At 44.7% G+C, this 19,685-nt stretch overlaps 3 protein-coding genes across 5 annotated transcripts; 1 reads left to right on the top strand and 2 right to left on the bottom strand.

Annotated features, from left to right (window-relative positions):
* The first annotated feature begins 3,526 nt into the window (after window positions 1–3,526).
* On the top strand, window positions 3,527–7,532 carry LOC120662004 (protein TIFY 5-like). Its single transcript, XM_039941054.1, has 2 exons — window positions 3,527–4,182; window positions 6,885–7,532. Exons 1-2 carry the CDS (start codon window positions 3,901–3,903, stop codon window positions 7,251–7,253), a joined length of 651 nt encoding a protein of 216 aa, XP_039796988.1. The 5' UTR covers window positions 3,527–3,900; the 3' UTR covers window positions 7,254–7,532.
* Window positions 7,355–10,801, bottom strand: LOC120661978 (peroxisomal (S)-2-hydroxy-acid oxidase GLO5). Of its 2 annotated transcripts, none has more exons than XM_039941015.1 (10): window positions 10,389–10,801; window positions 10,116–10,292; window positions 9,417–9,541; window positions 9,080–9,126; window positions 8,882–8,959; window positions 8,665–8,789; window positions 8,435–8,501; window positions 8,210–8,342; window positions 7,926–8,131; window positions 7,355–7,833 (listed from the first exon to the last, which is right to left on the bottom strand). In XM_039941015.1, exons 2-10 carry the CDS (start codon window positions 10,253–10,255, stop codon window positions 7,645–7,647), a joined length of 1,110 nt encoding a protein of 369 aa, XP_039796949.1. In that variant the 5' UTR covers window positions 10,256–10,292; window positions 10,389–10,801; the 3' UTR covers window positions 7,355–7,644. The 2 variants fall into 2 exon arrangements, with proteins under 2 accessions (XP_039796949.1, XP_039796957.1); XM_039941023.1 differs by having other exon boundaries at window positions 7,357–7,833; window positions 10,116–10,318.
* Window positions 10,802–11,421: 620 nt separating this feature from the next.
* Window positions 11,422–14,617, bottom strand: LOC120661991 (peroxisomal membrane protein 13-like). 2 transcript variants are annotated; one of them, XM_039941042.1, is made up of 5 exons: window positions 14,487–14,617; window positions 13,280–13,519; window positions 12,890–13,185; window positions 12,202–12,294; window positions 11,537–12,111 (listed from the first exon to the last, which is right to left on the bottom strand). In XM_039941042.1, the coding sequence occupies exons 1-5, from the start codon at window positions 14,491–14,493 to the stop codon at window positions 11,923–11,925; spliced, it is 825 nt and encodes a 274-aa protein (XP_039796976.1). In that variant the 5' UTR covers window positions 14,494–14,617; the 3' UTR covers window positions 11,537–11,922. The 2 variants fall into 2 exon arrangements, with proteins under 2 accessions (XP_039796969.1, XP_039796976.1); XM_039941035.1 differs by lacking the exon at window positions 14,487–14,617 and having other exon boundaries at window positions 11,422–12,111; window positions 13,280–13,547.
* Between the last annotated feature and the right edge of the window lie 5,068 nt (window positions 14,618–19,685).

Below are 19,685 nucleotides of genomic sequence, written 5' to 3'. Positions count from 1 at the left end.
GAGGATTTGCATTCATGAACCGCACATGTCTCGTCCTAAGGCAACAAAACCCAAAAAGATCTCAATTATTCCAGTCATCATATTGCATGGTTTTATGAGTGAGAAATTAATAACGCAATCTATAGCGATAATTATAGATTATTGGTAGGAAACTGCAAGATTAAGCTTCTAGCAAATGTCAATTAAAGTTCGTTTCTAGAGCATTCAAATAATATTTGAAGCATATATATACAAGCTAGCACGTGGGTCTATTAAAGCAATGTAGCACAAACAACCAAACAAAAAGTAGGACCATTTCAATATATTCGCCGTCCTTTGTAAAACTTTTTTTTTAGGTCACCGGGAGGGGAGAGAATCCCCCACTTGAATTTTCATTTCATCCGGCCCTGAAGTGGCCCATCAGAATGTGTCAATACATTTTACAACAAGTCAGATGCAAGATTAGCCCCAGTTCGTGCCGACCCACGCCCGCGACTCTAACAAGGGCGTGGGTATATTAAAGCACTAGAGCACGGACGATCCAAAAAAGTGGGACCGTTTCAAAATGTTTGCAAGTTTTCCAAACTATCAATCTCTGTGTGTGTTTGTTATGTTAGCCGGTCATTCTCTTCTTTTCTCATGGCCTTTGTGAAGCTACTAATGTAAGGTCAGAGGCTAGATTAGCCCCGCCAACCCACGCCCACAAATCCATTTTCTTGATTAAGAGAATTTATAGTTCCTGTAGATACAATGCTTAGGTTTCCACACGGGTTGCGAAGTCTGACTGAATTAACCTTCTTTTGTGCTGTTTCATCGTGATCTAATCCGGAAAGACACATGCCTACCCTTTTTGTTTTTTCTCTCTTTCCTTGATTCACGCTGGACAAGTTGGCTCCTCTCTCTTTCCTTGATTCACCCTGGGCAAGTTGGCGGTTGAAAGGACTATAAAGAGATCATGTCAAGGAAACAATTGCCGCTTTTTGACAAGTGCTAATAATATACTAATTACCTAAAGTAGTACGAATGAGCAAGCAAAAATCTTAAGACAATTGCCGTACTTTTTTATTAGAAGAAAGAAGGTTAGAAAAATATAGAAAATTGCAAACCGTAGCCCTACAAAACTGAAGCCGTTCAAAGCTTAAGACGACTGCAAAAGAGCATAAAAATTGGAACTTGGAATAAAATTGGTATAGGAACTTGCATTGGAACGATTAGGTGATTTTGCCCAAGCTGAAATAAGCACACACATGCTTCTTCTCGTACCGACAAAATTTGAGAAAAATCCATCTCAGGAGGCTCCAGGGGACACGTACTGACAGGTGTCTGGTACCGACTCAGTCTATTCGATTGGGTATGGCCGGTGACCGGTGCTGATTTGTGTAGTCCTTTGAAAAACGAGCCATCCTCCTGTTATCGTAACGGGTGATGATGCACGGGTACACGTACGGCACGTGACATCTGCATCCGTACGTGTGCACGTAGAGCAACATTGTTACACTCTTGTTTCCATTTCGTAGTTTACGGCCCCACTACATACATGATGTCATGATGAGTCTGTGTGCTCCACTATATATATAATTATAATTTGTTTGGTGCACATGCACGATCTATCGGTGCAAGATTTCAAGTTCCTTTTCCAAACCATGCCACGTGCCCTCAACTTTATTTATTTATTTATTTCATGCACGCATGATAGAATATCATTTCAACCGCGCCTCTCCGTCTAAGATGCAGGGTACAGGAAAATATGTCCACTTTGACCGATACCATTTTAACGGGAAATATAGGATGCGTACGTGTCTGAGCGAATACAAGGTAAGAGCATCTCCAAGAGTTTGACAAATCGAGTTGCCATCTTTGATTTTTGGCAAAAACGTTAAAAATACTCCTCCAACAGTTTGGCAAAAGACTTGGCAATTTTTTGGCAACTTGGGAAAAACCAGCCTCCAGCGCGTAAATATACGTGCGCGGCCCGCGGTTGTCATCGTGGTTTCTAGTCAGGTGGGAGGGTGAAAAAAGAAATAAATAACAGAGAAAGGTTCCTGATTTAAGTTTTCAAGAGGTGGAAGGGCATAAATATAATTTTGTTTCTCTCTCAGGGTTCCTGATGTAAGTTAGATCTGGATTTGGCAAGTGAATTATACCAAACTGTTGGAGATAAGTTCTTTTTTTACTTGGCATATCTTTTTAAAAGTTGGCAAAACACAAGATATGCCAAGTAAAATATGGCAAACTCTTGGAGATGCTCTAACAAAGGTGAGTGCACATGTATGTGAGTAATATACTTTGTTTCAAAAAAGAAAAAGAAAGGGAAGGCAGCACTGCTGCAGATACAGAGGGAGGCTCAGTAAGCTCATTGCAAGCCATTTAGTACTAAATCCAATCTCGTGTGAGCCTTCTTTACCATCTGACCTACATATCACTTATGACTTGGTGAGAGATGCTTGCATTTTGGAGTAATCCATAGAGGACCATTTAGTATCGGTTAGTAACATCACCTGGTACTAAGTCCACAATTTATTACCGGGCGATGTTATCAATCAGTACTAGTACGACGCCATTTCGTACTGATCCATAACACCAACCGGTACTAAATGATGACATTTAGTACTGGGTGGTGGTATAACCCGGTACTAAAGCCCCTGGAGGCCATTTAGTACTGGTTTTAACTTTTAACTATGGCCGGCACTAGTGCCCACCGACCAATGCCCAGTTTTCTAGTAATGCAGGCACAGAGCAAAAAAAAAAAAAGTTTCTCTAGTGATTTTTGTAAACGGCCAATTGTTATTGCCCTTCTTTAGGCTTTTCTTAAATTGCCAAATAAAAGTTCTTTTTTCGAATCGAGGTATTTCTCGAGGGAGATATTTGTTATAAGTGGCCATCATTTTATTTTCCTTTAGAATTGTTGGTTAGGGATTCTCTAGGTTACATTATTATTTGTTATGATCGACCATGGAGGAATTCATGCTAGTAGACTAGAAAACCCTCCATCACTACTTGAGAAGAAATCACGCATGAAGAGAAACAACAACCTAATTATGGTCGTTCGCAAAAGAGCACACGAAAAAAATATTTCGAATCGTATTGTCAGGATTTCCTAGCTGGTTAATTTCTTTTTTTTAACCGATCTGGTTAATTTCTTTTCGTAACTGTCTCTCAATCTTTTTTTTTTGAAGCCTAACTGTCTCTCGATCTTGAGAGCTGCTAAACTAGATCTAGCTCACTTTCAAGATTATAAATATTGCAGGTTTAAATGTCAAATGAATAAGATAGCTCACTTTCAAGAAGGCAGCAGCACGCCACAGTCCAGTCATCTCTACTGGAAAAGGGTGGCAAAAACACATGCTTATGCATGCCGACAACGAAGAAAAAATCGAGAGAGAGAGAGAGAGAGAGAGAGAGGCACGTTTTAGTTTGATCATTAGGAGGTAGGGGTCAAGTCTTTGATTTTGATTGGTGTGTGTGGTTTAGACCAATGGAGCTAGTATAGGCTGCAAGCGAATCCAGCAGTTGGAAGCACGTTGAAACGGGCAAATAAAGCTAGCTGGCGAGGAGGGAACGGACCAAAAGGCGCCGCACCGCACCGCACTAGCAGTCGTAGTCGGCCAGCCAGATCGAGTAGCCTCCGCCTCCGCCGCTAGCTTCTCACTTGTTTCTCCACCACCGCGCACCCCTCCCACGACTCGCGCCGCGCGCATTGTCCACGTGCGCGCGCGGCGAGACCAGCCTGATCGAATCGACCACGCCGCCGCGCGCACACATTTTTGCTGGAGGCGAGAGGTCGACGGGGAGGGGGGTACATATACACGGACCACCAGGCCGCCACGGCCGCCAGAGGAGGAAGAAGAAGACGGTCGAATTGAGGAGAAGCGGCGGCGGGGCGGCTCGAGTCGAGAGCGAGGGTTAGCTAGCCGGGTAGTAATGGAGGGGAGGAGGGATCATGATGTCGCCGCCGGCGGAGTGATGACGGCGCGGTGGCGTCGTGCTAGCGGCGGGGGAGGAGAAGATGGCGCTGAGGAGAGCGACGGGAGCAGCGGCGTCGAGCTCAGCCTGCGCCTGAGGACGGGGGACAGTAGCGGCGCTCCGCCGGTGGTGGTGGCGGCGGCGGAGGAGGAACGTCAGGCGGCGGCGGCGGCGAGGAGGAGGAGCATGACCATCTTCTACGACGGCCGGGTGTGCGCCGTCGACGTCACCGAGGTCCAGGTAATTAACTCACCGTGATGACATGATTTGTTCCATGCGTGTGTGTGTTTCGATCATCAGTTCATCCTACTTGATAGTTGATACACACATGCACCACGCGTGGCATGATTATTGTTCCTATCTATTAGGAGCTACCTATACGTTCCAAATGCATCTTATCTTAGGAGATGTAATTAAAGGCCAACATATGTTTTTTTAATCCATCTAAAAAAACTTGCACATGCTTGCAAGTTGAAACAACACAAGTTGATATCCCATTCACCACTTGCAATTAGAGAGCCTCGCTCTACCCTTTTCTCCCATGTTATTCATCCCTTCGCCCCGGCGCACCTCACCGGCGATGTGCGGAGTGTAAGGAGAGGCGAGATTTCAACGGGGGATTCTAATTTACAGTCGTCCGTGAGTTTCCATCCGTGGTCAATTTTCGACAACTACAGTATTTCCCTTTTTTTGGTATGTGTGCACCCACCCAATTCATTCTCTTTTCAGGAAATATTTATCATTTCTGAGCAAAAAATTTTTGAAGAAACTTTTCAAAAAAAATGTTTGGTGAGCCGAAAAAACTTTGATAAGAAAAAATTTGAAAGAGAAAATTTTAATAAAATTGAAAAATTTCGAAGAAAAAATTTTTGCATCCAATATGAAAAAAGTTTTGTAAAAAAATGTTCAGTGAAACTTTTGTAGCAAAAAAATACGAAAAAGATTTTGCAAAATGTTTTGTAAAAATTTTTTGCCGCAAAAATAAAAAAGTTTTACATAAAAAAAGAAAAAACAAAGCGCCGCTCCACCTACCTTAGGGGGTCGCCGTCGCTCCCCACAGCGAGCGCGCTGCCGCCGTCGTGGAGCTCGCTCAGAGGAGGGTGGCCGCTGCTCCTCTAGGGGAGCTCTCCGCAGCCGCCGCTGCAGGGAACACGCCGCCTCCGCTGCCTGCCATAGCGCATCTGAGGAAAGAGGAACGAGAGGAGGAAGGAGATGAAAGAGGAAGGGGAGGGAAGGAGACGGAGAAAAAAAAAGAAATGGAGATGGAGAAGATAATGAGGTTGTGGACCCCGCACACGTGAATTGGCTCGGTGTCCCTGAGCAGTCGAATTGACTGTGAGTTCCCCAACGACCGGTCACCTGTAGAACCAGGATTGGGGGGGGGGGGGGGGGGGGGTTCAACCACTAAAATGTAGGACAGTAGGAGCCTAGGAGGCGTTCAATTCAAAGACCATGTGCTAGTTCCTGCAAATAAAAGGCCGTACACTTTGGTTTGGTATATATTGAGCAAGGCAACAACCAGCTGGAATGAGATTGGCACACATGGTCATATATATAGATATAGTACAGGCATGATGTACAGTGCTGACAGGAAATTATTAGAGTTTATTACATCCATTTCTTTTGCTATATACTATAGTACATAAGTAGGTTAGTATTTCGAAGTCCTATTTTGGTTTCGTTAAGTACAAGCCGATTTTCACTCAGTAGTTGTGGTCCTCGTACAAAGAAACTAGGCGTATAGCCCGCGCATTTACGCGGTTAGAATTGAAAATTTAAAAATTTGCATGTCGTTGTATCTTTACTGAAAGGTTATACTATTTTTTTTACCATACGTCATCCTGTCATTATCGTAAATTATGTCTTATTATTGATTAAAACAATTCAACTATGATCTACCTATAATAACAATTTGATTTGTTGAGTTTTAATAATATTATGCAGATAATTATTCTTATTTTCATTTTATTTTGATTGATTATTGTTAGCTTTAGTTTTTATTAATAGTATATATTTGTAACTGATACATAACTAAATGATATTTTATATTTAATTTTTCATATGGCATTGGTGGGTGATTTTTAATTAGACATGGTGGTATTTTAGGTTAATTTTTATCGTAATGGTAGTGGTGGGTAATTTTATTTTTCTATTTTTCTCTGATTAACATGAAAATTTCTAGACCTTGAGAATGAACATGGAGGCTTCATTTGTTGGTCAAATAATAAGATAATAGATAGATTGCTTTCCAACACTTCAAATAATCAAGACATACATAAAAAAAATCTACATGCATGTTCAAAGGTGATCGGCTTAAAAATCTCGCAAAACCAGTGTTTGAAGGACACGTGTGAGTTCGATTAAAACGAAATAGTACAGGTTGATTTGACTCCGAGCTAGGTCTCGGTCATGGCTAGGCCCGAATCTTCCATAAGGTTGAAATTTCTCACGATCCAGACAATTCCGCACGTGCTGCACCAGATCGGGGGGACAGAGAAGAAGCATCGTCAGCTGGTATTGATGCGCAGTTGACCTACACGCACGTCAATTCAGCACGCTGAGCGAGCTGTGTGATGAACAGCACACCTCCTGTAAATGCCTCGCCGTCTTAGACTTGGCCTCCCAAATTTGTCGTCCTTCTCGTCGTCGTCGTCTCCATCTCCACACACACGCAACCAACGCCACTGCCGACGAACTCGCACAGAACCAACACGGGAAAAAAAATTAAAAGCAGCGTTTTTTTTTACTCTGACGATCGAGTCTTCAGCTAGCTACGCGTATAAGCACGTTCAGTTTCTGCAGCAGCACGCACGTCTCGATCAACTCCGGTTTGTTACATGCATAAAGTGATCTCAGATCTCTAATGCGCAGTTAAACGCGTGTTGTTACCGGTTACCACTGCTAATTACTGATACGTTTTACTGTTTATTAATTTGGCGCAGGCGAGGGCGATCATCTCGATGGCGAACGAGGAGATGATCATGGCGGCGGCAGGCCCCCACCGGCAGCAGTGCCGCCACCAACGCGACCGCCAGCTGCAGGACAGCGGCGGCGGCGCCGTGGCGCGGTGCGCGCGCGAGCGCGACGCCCACGTGAGACCGGCGGCGGTGGCGGCGTCGCCGGCCGCGGGTTCTTCCTCCCGGCAGGGCTTCGCCGCCGTAGCCGCCGCGCCGGTGATCGACCAGGCGGCCTCGGAGCTGTCCATGAAGCGCTCGCTGCAGCGGTTCCTGCAGAAGCGCAAGGCGAGGACGGCCGCCGCCGTCGCGCCGCCGTACGCCGCCGGCTGGCATGCTCAGGCGATGAGACACTGACTGACCAGTAACTGGGCTTGCCCCTTGCCGTAGTCTGCTAGCTAGCTAGATAAATGGCTCTCTTTTTTTATTATATTTTTCTTTTGACACGAGAGGCGGCATGCATCAATCAGAGTTTCACAGTACATGAATATTAATACATGATGATATGGAACAGAACGAATATATTTTGTGATCAAATACAGTGACCATGCATGCATGTAATCTGTAAAGATTTTACGGTACAGAGATCTATCACTTCTTGAAACACAAACATATATGCAGTCCAAAATTATAGTGTATCATCGAGCGAGCGAGCATTCATGATCCCGGTTGCGGCCGGCGCCGGCGGTGAGGACGAACGACGGCGAACCTCGCGAGGGCGGCGCAGTATGCAGCAGGTGCGGGCTGTTCACAAGCGCGACGGCATGACGCGGAGCCTGTCGGACTCGGTGACGATGTGGTTGCGGGTGATGTCGGCGAGGCAGGTGCAGCCGCTGAGCGCCATGGTGAGCTCGAACTCGTCCCGCAGCATCTTCATCACGTTGGACACCCCGGCCTCGCCCGCCGCCGCCAGCGCGAACACCACCGGCCTCCCGACCTGCAGCGACGGCGGCGTCCGCCGATCAGCGGCGGAACTCCGAACAATGGAGAAGAGACTAATCTATATGTGGATCGGATCGGGGTACTTACGAAGACGCCGGCGGCGCCCAGGGCGAGCGCCTTGAAGACGTCGGTGCCGCGGCGGACGCCGCCGTCGAGGAACACGGGGAGCTGCCCGCGCGCCGCCTTGATGACCTCCTCCAGCGCGCTGATGGTCGCCGGGACGTAGTCCAGCTGCCGCGCGCCGTGGTTGGACACGATGATCCCCGCCGCGCCGTTCTCCACCGCCAGCCTCGCTGCAAATGCCAATCTCAGTTAGCTTCGACCAATTTCTGTCTGCAATGTGCAGAGATGACTGATGAGAGAGCGCCTACTGTCTTCTGCGGTGATCACTCCCTTGACGAGGATCGGCAGCGTGGTGATGGTCTGCAGCCACTTGACGTCCTTCCAGCTCAGGGTGCGGTCGATTTGGCCGGCCACATAGGAAGCCAGCCCTGAATCAGCAGCCTGCTCAGAAGTCAGAACACAAAAATTCCATGAGAGACTGGTCATACTGAAACTGTTTGCAAGGTGTAGACTGAAACATGAGCTCAGTTCACCTGGTCCATCTTGCCGAGGTCCAGGCCCTCGAAGTTCTTGAGCGTCAGATTGGGCGGCAGAACAAATCTGCAGTAACAGCAGCCACAATCAGCCTACTTGTCTGAAAAGAACTCTGACAAATGAATATTTTCACTTTGTTCCTCCATCAGCGTATATCTTTCTGATGTTTCAGCACATCAGCCCTGTGCAGCAGCTGTTTCAATGTGAATACTTTGTAGATCCATCTCACCTGTTCTTGATGTCAGCTTCCCTGCGGCCAAGGCGAGGAGTGTCGACGGTGAGCGCGATGGCCTTGAACCCAGCCCTTTCAGCTCTCCTCACAAGCTGCTCCACCACCTTCCTGTCCTTGTAGACCTACAAAGATTCATGGCCATTCGCAAGTTCAGTGGTCACTCTGGTGAAGGAAGATCCTTATGCTAGTATCGGTGCAGTGTCAGTGTACTCACATATAGCTGGAAGAAGCGGATCCCTGGTCCAGTTGATGCAACTTCCTCGACGCTTGATGTAGCCCAGGATGACAGTGTCTGAAAAAGGACAGGCCACGACGGCACGTTTCATCAGTATCATAATTCATAAGTTAATGACTTTGTTTGTTCAGTTTATAGTGAAAGTTCTATTGTAAGCCACGGGAACATCTCACAGACCATTATAGTGTTTGCTGCGGATGCGGCGCGTGCAGTCGCGTACTCACCTGAAAGCAGGATGCCAATTTTAGCTCAAAAAATGCAGGATGAGAGGCATTCATGTACAGGTTGATTGAAAAGTGAAGCTTTTCTGGTACTAAACGTGCTATGCTGTTGTGTGGAGCATTTAGCAGGATCAACCAAAACAAAATGAAGTAGTACGGTCAAGCAATCATTTACATGCTGTTTAGAAAGTTAAGCTTATCATTTACAAAACATGTTTTAATTTGCTGTTGTGTGGACTGTGGAGCATATAGTTGAATCAACCAAAACTAACTGAAGTATTACTGTGACATACCATCTGGGTGAGCCATCTTCTGCATGGCAGTAGGAGCGATCATGATGGGCATCGAGATCTTGAATCCCAACACAGTTGTGGTCATATCAATCTTGGACACATCGATCAGTATGCGTGGGCGGAATCTGGCCGAAAAGACAGTTTATAACAGATTCGTAATGGTGCAGCTCTGCAGCGAAATATTTGAATGCCGGAAGCACGACAGACAGTACAATTCCCATGGGAATTTGGAACAATCCATGTTTGAAACAGCGTATAAGTGAGCACTTGTTAAACAACCTATTCCAAATCAATAACGTAAAATTCCAAACAACAGATAGCATGAGAATTGACTGAAAAAGGACATTTAGCTTGAGGCTGTCATTTTCCTTAGCTTTTGTTGCTTTAGGATGAACTGGATGTAGTTGATGAGTGAAACAGTGAGGTTGTAAATCCCTGAAACACAATTTGGTGTTTCGTACAAAGATAACAATATGAGAAGGAGCCTTCTCATGTATAATTTTACCCCCAAAATAGATATGTCAGATTTTTCTTTGCAGAAATTTAATTATTAGTGGAGCCTGATCGATGATCAGAACTTGTGGCCTTTCCTCTTCATATTTCTTTTTCCCCTAGAACTGGCCTAGATGTACCAAAGCACAGGATCGCAATTCACAAGCTGAAACAACACAAAGACAGTGAAGGAGATGGAGCTCTTACAGGATCCTGGAGAAGGCCTCCCTGTTCTCCTGCAGCGTCCACTCGTCCTCGGCGCCCGACGCGTAGTAGTCGTACGCCATCTTGGGGAGCTTCTGCTTGGCGATGGCCTGGTACTCCATGACATTGGTGATCTCCCCCATCTCCGCAGAGATCTCGCGAGCCCCAACCCTTCTTCCGCTGCGCGACACGGAACCGAGCGGGAACTGAGCCGAGAATTCAGAATTCAGAGAAGCGATTCATCAATGGAGGACGGTGATGGAGCTGCTCTCTTACCTTGCAGCAGGCTGTGGCGAGACCAGACACCAGTGGGAGCAAGAAATGGAGGATGTGGTGAGGAAGAGAGTAATATAAGAGAAGATGTACTCACTCTTGGAGCTTCTGCTTGTACTGACATAACAATCAGAATAATTTCCGTGTAATTGCAGAGAGAGAGGGTGGCTCACTGGCTCTCCGACACTGCTTCCTCATCCGCTTGAGCACCGCCGCTGGCCTTCCGTCCCCAGGAAAACAGAGGCCTTAATCTGAAACTAAATTTCTCGGCAGGTTTATCTCTTCTCGCTGACAAAAAATTGCTCCCGGTTTTCAGGATTTCGCTCTGTTCTCAGAATGCTTTTGCGTCTAATTGAAGATAGGACAACCGCAAGAGTTTTTGCTCCAGGGTTTATCAGAGGCGTGCCTGCTTCTACTCCTACGTGTCCTACGTGGCAGTCTGTCAGCTTTTAGGTGCATTATTTTTTTTTGGAACATATCTGGTGGAAACTAAACTTTCGTGAAAACCCGTGCAATCCACGACAAAAAAAGTCATATAAATTCATGAAAAAAATCCCACATGTAGATGATATGATGATACACAATCTTTTAAATTTATTATTTTTATATCTCACAAATGAAGTCGAGTTTGGACAGAATATTTTACAAGGTTGTGTATCATTATATCTACATGTGTGATTTTTTTTTGTGAATTTAGATGACATTTTTATCGTGGTTTACACGGATTTTCACGAAGACTGTGGTTTCCACTGGATATGTTTTTTTTGTACACTATAGGCAAGACACGGCCAAGATGAGTCTGAAATGCTTCGGCAGATGCATGCATCTCCTGCTGGGCTTAGTCACATGACAGTTATTATAATATAAAAACAATCTTTTTTCCGAGTAATTCTTCGTTTTTTTGACAAGACCGTTGCAAATCACAACCACCTTTTCCTCTGATGCTAGTTTTGTGCGGGCAATGGACACGATTTAGCAAAGAATTGTTTGGAGGCAACGCCCTAAGCAAATATCGACCAAATTCACGGGGAAGAAATGCACTTTTCATGCTACAGTCACAGTTCAGTGACCGAGCATAATTTTTCATGTTACTGTCATAGTTCAGCGACCGAGGATACTGGCAAAAGGCGCCATCACAACACAAGGATCCCTCGGCACATCCATATTCAAAGCCAAATTAGAAAGATGGTAGAACGTCGTACACATACATTGCTGTACTCTTTTCACGGAAACTATACCCAGAGAGATATACAACCAATGCCCACATACATACCACAACAGCTATATATCAGCGCACTGCCAACTGATCTTCATCAGGCTTACGGCTGCGGCGAAATCCTGCCCCGGTGTGATGGGCCACGACAACAAGGTGAAGTTGTGAAAGGCAGAAGAGACACAGAAATTTCTCCACAACTTCACCTAATTCCCGCAAACAGACATCTGAACTGGAACTCCACTTTCTAATCCAAAAGACAGGCAAGTCCTGTGCTTTGCTCCTTAAACTGTATGTGTTTCTATATGATGAATCACAGGCATCTTAGTTTCCCCAGACATTGTCCCAGTTGTTTCCTGCTTTCGGTGCCTCCATAAACTGCTGGCTAGGTCCCTCGAACGCCGGGGCCTCCGGTCCTTGAAGGCTGCCCTTCTTTGGCTTTCTTTTGACTCCTAGCAGACGCAGCACAAAACGTGCAAGCTCGCCATATAGCATACCAGACCGATCAAAGAGCTGATACCATGATGATTGAGGCAATTTCAGTATAAAGATAGGCAACTTATTTGAAACAAATGTGACGAGAAAATTTGTAAGACAACAGACCTGCAACATGGCTGTCATGAAAAAATAGGATGCTTGAGTGTTCTGTTCAACAAGGAATGAGATTCGCCCAAAGAAATTGACGACACCATGCATCTGCAGTCATTGAAACCAGTTAAAAGCTGTCTTAACAGATTAAGTGTGATTTAGAGCATGAAAAAAGTGATGGTTCTTCAAGCTCTCTCTCTCTCTCAAAAAAAAAAAAGTGGTGGTTCTTCAACAAACACTTTCTAAGAAAGATATGTAACTTAACTACAATTTCATATTGCAGAGATGGAAAAATTACCCCTAAAAATACTACTGAATATGGCCAAATATAATGTTTCGCAAGGCACACATATTACAACAATGAACTACATGGGCGAACAGAGATGACAAGTAGTGGTGTAAATAACTTAGGGACCCATATGCAACTACAATTACAGAAGTAGGTTCAGCCCAGCCAGAAACAGTCTGGATGTCAGGGTACATGGAAGGGAGTGTTTTGGATTCACAAAGGGGACTGGAAATAATTAGTGGGCTGAATGTGACTCTTTGGACACTTTGGGACCCTGGAAGCACTGCAATTGTTTATAATCAACACCTCAGATTAATTTACATTGTTAATGGCTGCAAACTTTAACATGCACTGGATCAATTTTAAGAATTCAGAATAACAATTAATGGCATGCATCAGGAAAAAGTATCTTACCACTCGTAGGAAGGACACCCAGAAACCTGGCGGTGATGCAGGAGGGCCCATTGAATTTGGATCCTGATTACCATAAGGACCCATGCCCATACCACCCATGCCACCCATTCCCCCCATGCCGTAACCACCATAGCCTCCCATTCCGCCGTACATGCCTCCACCATACATCCCACCGCCGTACATGCCTCCACCATAACCTCCGTAACTCGAGTACATGCTATTTCCATAGAGCCCACCACTACCGTAAGTGTTGCCTAATCCACCATATGAACTATACATGTTGGATCCACCATATCCTGCGCAGCACAAAAAGGAAATGCCAGGGTCACAGGACCGAAATTGTGTTCCTAAGAGGACTACCAAACAACTGACTTTGAAAACGTGGATTACCTCCATAGGTGTTTCCGTATCCTGTTTGCTGCCAAGGCCGTTGTGGCATCGGCCTCGAGACGGTGCTATTAACATTGTTGGCAGAGACATTCCTCTCCGCTGCAGTGACGTTTTCTCCAGGTTTAGCAGTGCCAGAGGCTTCAACGACATCGCTGGTGCTGCCGCCAGATGGAGGCTTGAAAGGCGCTGGACCAGACGTGCCCTCACCTCCAGAACGCTCCCACGGCTTTGGTGGCAAACCTGTAGAGTGCATTTTACATGTTAACATCAGAACTCATCTCAACCGCTAAGAAAATCCAAGGGTCATGTCAGGCAGAATTCAGATGAATAACTTAAGAGCATCGGCGGCGGTGCTACAGAAACAACAGCCGTTGATTTAGCAGCAAAGTAAAGTGAGCACAGCGGCTCAGATGTTCCCAACTTCCGTGCATGATACGGCTAACAACTAAAGAGCGTCGCGATGGCGCTCACCAGTAACAGAGTGGAAAGCAAGATTACCGTCAGTTAATTTTAGTAGAAAAGTTAAAGCGCGCATAGCAGCTAAAACGTTCCCAACCGCCGCGCATGACACAAGAGCACAGGGCTCCCAGAAGAGATGGTGAGCATGCTCCGCTGGGAGCCTCATTCAATCGCCGCAAAGCATAGTATCATCATCACCACTATCATTATTATTACTTTGTGGAACAAACACAGTGGTATGGTTGACTAGTGAACTAGAAACCCAAAGGCCAGATGCCCAGATCATGAGCCGTGGAAGACCACAAGCTCGGAGCCGCCCAAAATTCCGACGAGCAAAACCTATTCCGCAGGGACCCAAACAACGCGACCGCCTGCGCCTGGAGGCTAAATCCAACGCGGCTACCCAGCAGCTCTCGCCTCTCAGGATGAACATATGCTTGGCAGCGGCACACAACCTCAGCACCTAATCTCCTCGCCCAGCAGGACCCAGCCTCATCAGCCCAAGGGAAAAAAAACCCCCACGACTGCCCCCAAATCCCTCCTCTCCACGCGGTATGCAAGTCAAGAGGGGGTCCCGGCAGCTCGGGGGGCAGAAATCCGGCACCGAATCGAGCAACCAGCGGCACGATTCGGTCGGGCGCTCGAGGAGCGGCCGATTCCGCGCCGGATCGAGCAGTCGAGTCGAGGAATCGGGCGCGAATCGGGGGATCTAGGGTTGGAAGGGAGAGGGGCGAAGCGAGGAACCCACCTGACATGGCGTGCCCGCGAGGTCCTCCTCTCCTCCGCTATCCCGTGCCGGTGCCGGGGCTTTGCTGGTCTGCTCCACGCGCTCGCTCGGCTCGAGTCAGTCAACCAACCGGCCGGGGCGTCCGTGCTTGGGCTCCGGATAATAAGGCTTGGAGTATGGGCCGCCACCTAACAAGAGGCCCGTGAAGCCGGCCGGTTCGGCCCACATGTCAAGGTGTTGTGGCACAGCCGCCCACCTCTGTTATTCGCCCCCTCGCCAAGAAAGAAAATTAAAGGAAATATGAGTTAAAGAAAACAAAGGGACCAACACGAAACCGGACGTCGTCCTCGAGATCCTGCCTGCCACCCGGTCACCGCCATGGATCCGGAGCTCCGGGATGAGTCGCCGCCGGGCTCTCCGCCTGCCACCCTTACGGAACCTGGCAGCACCAGTGGCGGTGAGCCGCCGCCGGCGGGGGGCTCCGCCACCTCCCACGTACGTGCTGCATGCGCCTTCCCTGGATCGATCCACATCCACCGACTCGATCAATGGCCAGTGGCCAAACTAGTTCTTGACTTCTCTGCGGCCGCTCCCTCGGTTCTGAATTACTAGTCGTTTTGGTTACTAGATGGAGCATTTTATATGGGGTATCACAAAACTAACTACTTATCTACTCATCCTGTAGGGTTTAACTAGTCGGTTAAACCAGTTCTACATATAGGTTGACTCATGCATATTGGAGTTTATTGAAGCCTAGTGTAACTTGCTGGTCCGGCAAAAGCATGTATGTGTGATGTAGTATGAGGTCACGTGACGCCGCCTACTTTACAAATAAACCCTGTACATCGATGAAAATTATTTTGCAGTCCGAATCATCCTCACTCATCTTTCTCTCTTCTCCCCAACCCACAATAATTACAATATTTTCTTAAATTTTCTTGATGCGAGCCTACCTGTTTGGTTGTTCGTTTGTTTGCCTGCCTATGTATGTGTAAGGAACATGGCTCCAATTAGACTATTATTTGTGATTTTGGCGATTAAATGACAACATAATCAATGGGACTAACGAGTTTGTGATAACACGCTTGTAGGAGTTCTTCGGTCCCATGGATATAATTCAAAATGTCCAAACTACCGTCAATACGCAATGTTCAGTCCATCGTCGAGACACTAAGTCTAATCCACCATCAAGATGACAAGTCCAAACCTCCGTCGAGGTGCCAAAGCATAGTTACAATCTAGAGATAGAATATATTTCAAGGATCCAAATGATCGCCGCAACAAATTGGACGAAAGGATGCAGAGTCAGCTACACCGGTTAAACCGACGCCCCACCATCGGTGCATCCGATGGTTGCCGGATAAACCGACGCTTAGGCATCGGTGCAAGTTTTGGGGCTAGAAGGGATCAAGTGAAGACAGTCCTTAGGCACCGGTTTAACCGACGGGTCAAAGACAGACATCTATGCATTCAACATACTATTGTCCAGAGACGATGTCAAGTGCGCAGCAGCCAAGCCTTCAGCACTGGAAGAACTGATGCCCCATCGGAGCTAGCGTCGGTGCAATAACGTAAGCAAGAAATGATCAAGAGCAATGGCTACGTGAAGATCAAGTGACACTGGTTTAACCGACGCCATAACATCGGTTTACCCGATGGTCCCTGGAGTTGCTGCGGCTGTGTCAGAGAAGCCAACGGCTACTTCAGAGCTCAGTGTGACCGGAAGAACCGATGCCCTATCACCGGAAGTTCCGACGTCTACGCAGAAAAATGCCCAACGGTTAGTTCAAGTTTGAGACCTATGTGTGTGTGTGTGTGTGTGTGTGTGTGTGTGTGTGTGTGTGTGTGTTCTCCCGGCCATTCGAAGCTTGCTGGAGTTCCAAGATATCACACATACACCCAAGAACAACTCCAAGCCATCCAAGAGCTTAGTGATCAAATCTTTAGTCCTTAGCACAAGCTTTGTGAATGTTAGTGCTAGATTAGCTCCTAAGTGAATGGAAGAGCAAGGTGTTGTCGCCTTGTGTTTTGGTTCTAGAGTGAACCACACTTGTATCTCGGTGCGCCAGTCCCTTGGAGAATTGGTGGCTCACCGGCACGTCAACGACCCTCTGACTTGGTGTGGAGCGGCGTCGACAACATTGTGCGGGGGACGGAGACCCCTCCTTCGTGGGCAAGCTCTCTTAGAGGAAAGCGGGATCAAGGCGATCGTGATTGTGTTCACGGAAGAGACTTGATTGCCGGGAAGCGATACTCTTCATGAGTGCTTCAACAACATGGATGTAGGGGCGTCTTTATGGCAATCCGAACCACGAGATAAATCCTCGTGTCGAGAGTTTGCTTCCTCTCATCTCTCCTGTTTCACCTTCCGCATTTCATATTGCAACTTGTGTGCCTTTACTTTCTTAGTGTAGTATCTTGCTAGGATTGGCTATAGGTTGCAAAACTCTTTTTGGGATGAGGGTTTCACACTAGAAGAACCATAGTTGCACATCTAGATAGTTTGTTTTAGTTTAAATTTTTGTACAAACTAGTTGAAGCCATAGGTTAAGATTTTAGAGTGTCTAATTCACCCCCTCCCCCTGTTAGGTTAGAGCACCCAATCACTTTCAGTATGTAGCATGTATGTATTGCTCTATAGAAAAAATATTCCTGTCATTGTAATTGTACATGGGATAAACATGCATGACAAAGTTTGTGGAATGAAAATTTTTGATGCTACATATTTTGTCATAGATTTGTTTTTCTGTTAACTTCACATATATATTATCTTAATATAATAGTATTAAAAGAAACCACCATATTCGTCGGGAGGGTTTAGAAATTCCCACGTTAATCTAAAAAAGAGAAGAATTTGCACCATCGGATTTTATGAAGATCTAATAGTGTAAAAGAACTCAAGAGTCCATATCAAATACGATTAATAAATAGCTTTTGGAATTAAAAAATAAGAAAAATTAGTGTGTGACCGAAGAGTCCGCACCAAATATAACGCATATGCAATACGATACTATGCAGACGCAGCTTGGCTTAGCAGCAAAAGATAAAAGTCACGCAGAAGCAAGCGTGCCGTCCACTTCTCTCCTGCTTTGACGCGCATGCATCTCCCGTCGCTCGACAAACACATCAGGCCGCCAGCCGTTACGCAGCGGCCGCGGCCGGACCTGCAGCAGCATGGCTCCATCAGCCTCACGTATCATCAGTCATCACCCATGCAGCAGCAGCACCCGCCTCATGCTAGATTCATCCTCCATCCGATTAACATCTTCCAAAAGTAGGATCGTTGGATCGGGTCGGATCTGCGGGAGTACTAGCTGTTACCTCAAGCTCGATCAGTGTAGGTTAGGTTTGCTTGTGGTATGTGATTTTCTGTGCAATGTAGTAGTGAACAACTTGGAACACCAAACAATTACTTTATTATTTTTTCTTCTGAAACAAAGAACTGCCGATTGTATTAAAAAAAGAGAAATATGAACTCTATTAGTTTTTTATTTACATGATGTAAAACTATAATAATATAAAGATTTTAATATTTGACCAAAGAGTACATATCAAATATGACTAACAATTAGATAAAATAAAAAAATTAGTAGTTAATTTGTATAGTGATTAAGAAATAAATTAGGAAAGAAATAAAAAAATAGTATAATCTATCTATTATATAAATAAAAAAGTGTTAAAATAATGCACCGCGTTCGTCGAGAGGGTCTAAAATTTTTAATGTTAATCTAAAAAAGTGAGGAATTTTTACTGTTGGATTTACGAAGATGTAACGATCTAAACTAACTCAAGAGTCTATATCAAACATAATTAGTAAATAGATAATTTGGAAAATAAAAAATTAAGAAAAAAATAAAGATTGTCCATTGTATACAATTAGTATATAGCTAAATTTAAAATTAGAAAAATATGAGAATTAGGATTTAACCCAGTAAATACTAATTTCAAAATTAAAAAGATTAGGACAATACCAAAGTGTACTTACTGAATACAATTAGTAGATAGCTAAATTTAGAATTTAAAAAATAAAAAAATAGGACTTGATCCAACAATTAGTAAATAGATAATTCTAAATTTAAAAAAGTAAGAAAAATTAGGACATGATCAAAGAGTCCATACCAAATACGATAAGTAGATAACTAAATGTAGATTCAGAAAAATAAAAAATTAGAAGTTAACCCATTCAAAATTAAAAAAAATAAGAACCCACCACGTTCACTGAGTGGATCTAGAAATTACCAAAAAAAAGAAGAGTTATACTATTGGATGTTTTGAAAATCCAACGGGTCTATACTTACTCAAATAGCCTATATCAAATACAACTAATAAATACACATATAAAATTGAAATTTAAATAATATTCTTTCTTTTCCTAACTTAATAGGTGTCTTGATCAACCTGGATTTTCAGGTTCCCACGTTAACTAAAAATTATGACCTATCCGTAGAATCTTTTTAATCATGTGATCAAGATTCAATTATCATGATTGAATAGTTTAATTCAGTCCCCTCATCTTGCTGATGAATCAAAACAACAAAAATTAAGCACATGCACTATTAGAACCCACTGTATGGATGGAAAGTTGTAAGAAAAGAGGAGAGTCAAGTCGAGTTGTGATTTTAACCGATGCTCAAAGCACACGTACGTGCTTCCTACAATAAAAAGGATTTAACTACAACCTTCGTTGTCCTGGAGACACATCTAAGGGTATATAGTTTTTGGAATTAAAGCTTAAACATGGTTAAAATCTATTGATTGCCTTAGCTTGATTTAAAGGTCATTTACCCTGCACATTAGCATGCTTACTGCATTATGGATGCGTAATGGAGGAAAATAATTGCCAAGTTGGACAATGTGCACTGTGAAAAAATTTGTAGGCATGACTGCATTAGTAAGGCAGCCATAGAGAAGCACAACTTAATAGCAGCAGCTTATGTGGAACTATGATCAAAAGGAAATACAGAAAAAATTCAGCATGGTTAGATCACAAGATGGCTGGGTAATTACCAACATGGAGAAAAAAATAGTATTTTGTTAGAAAATAAATTTAGTCACAGCATATACATAGAGAATAATTGTACAATCAGAATATAAAAAATAATTACACTATTAAGAATCAATTTCAATCTAGAAAGCAGTGAGCTAATAAGACTCTCTAGAATTGAAAAGCGTGATAGTAATAACAAGGGTATGAAAAAATAGAGCATGGTAATGATAGCA

This window comes from Panicum virgatum, chromosome 2K (genome assembly GCF_016808335.1).
Source record: "Panicum virgatum strain AP13 chromosome 2K, P.virgatum_v5, whole genome shotgun sequence".
Classification (NCBI taxonomy): Eukaryota; Viridiplantae; Streptophyta; class Magnoliopsida; order Poales; family Poaceae; genus Panicum; species Panicum virgatum.
The sequence above is the reverse complement of the archived record's forward strand: the minus strand, read 5'-3'. Positions and strand labels throughout refer to the sequence as shown.

Bases quoted from the DNA above. Each gene is read 5' to 3' on its own strand.
- LOC120661991 (XM_039941035.1), bottom strand. From the start codon at position 13,547: ATGTTAACATGTAAAATGCACTCTACAGGTTTGCCACCAAAGCCGTGG. The intron at 12,295-12,889 runs GTAAGATACTTT...CAATGACTGCAG, and splicing joins GGGTGTCCTTCCTACGAGTG to ATGCATGGTGTCGTCAATTT. The intron at 12,112-12,201 runs GTCTGTTGTCTT...TCATGGTATCAG, and splicing joins TCATGACAGCCATGTTGCAG to CTCTTTGATCGGTCTGGTAT.
- LOC120662004 (XM_039941054.1), top strand. From the start codon at position 3,901: ATGGAGGGGAGGAGGGATCATGATGTCGCCGCCGGCGGAGTGATGACG. The intron at 4,183-6,884 runs GTAATTAACTCA...AATTTGGCGCAG, and splicing joins TCGACGTCACCGAGGTCCAG to GCGAGGGCGATCATCTCGAT.
- LOC120661978 (XM_039941015.1), bottom strand. From the start codon at position 10,255: ATGGGGGAGATCACCAATGTCATGGAGTACCAGGCCATCGCCAAGCAG. The intron at 9,542-10,115 runs GTAAGAGCTCCA...CTTTTCGGCCAG, and splicing joins GAGGCCTTCTCCAGGATCCT to ATTCCGCCCACGCATACTGA. The intron at 9,127-9,416 runs GTATGTCACAGT...TCCTGCTTTCAG, and splicing joins GAAGATGGCTCACCCAGATG to GTGAGTACGCGACTGCACGC.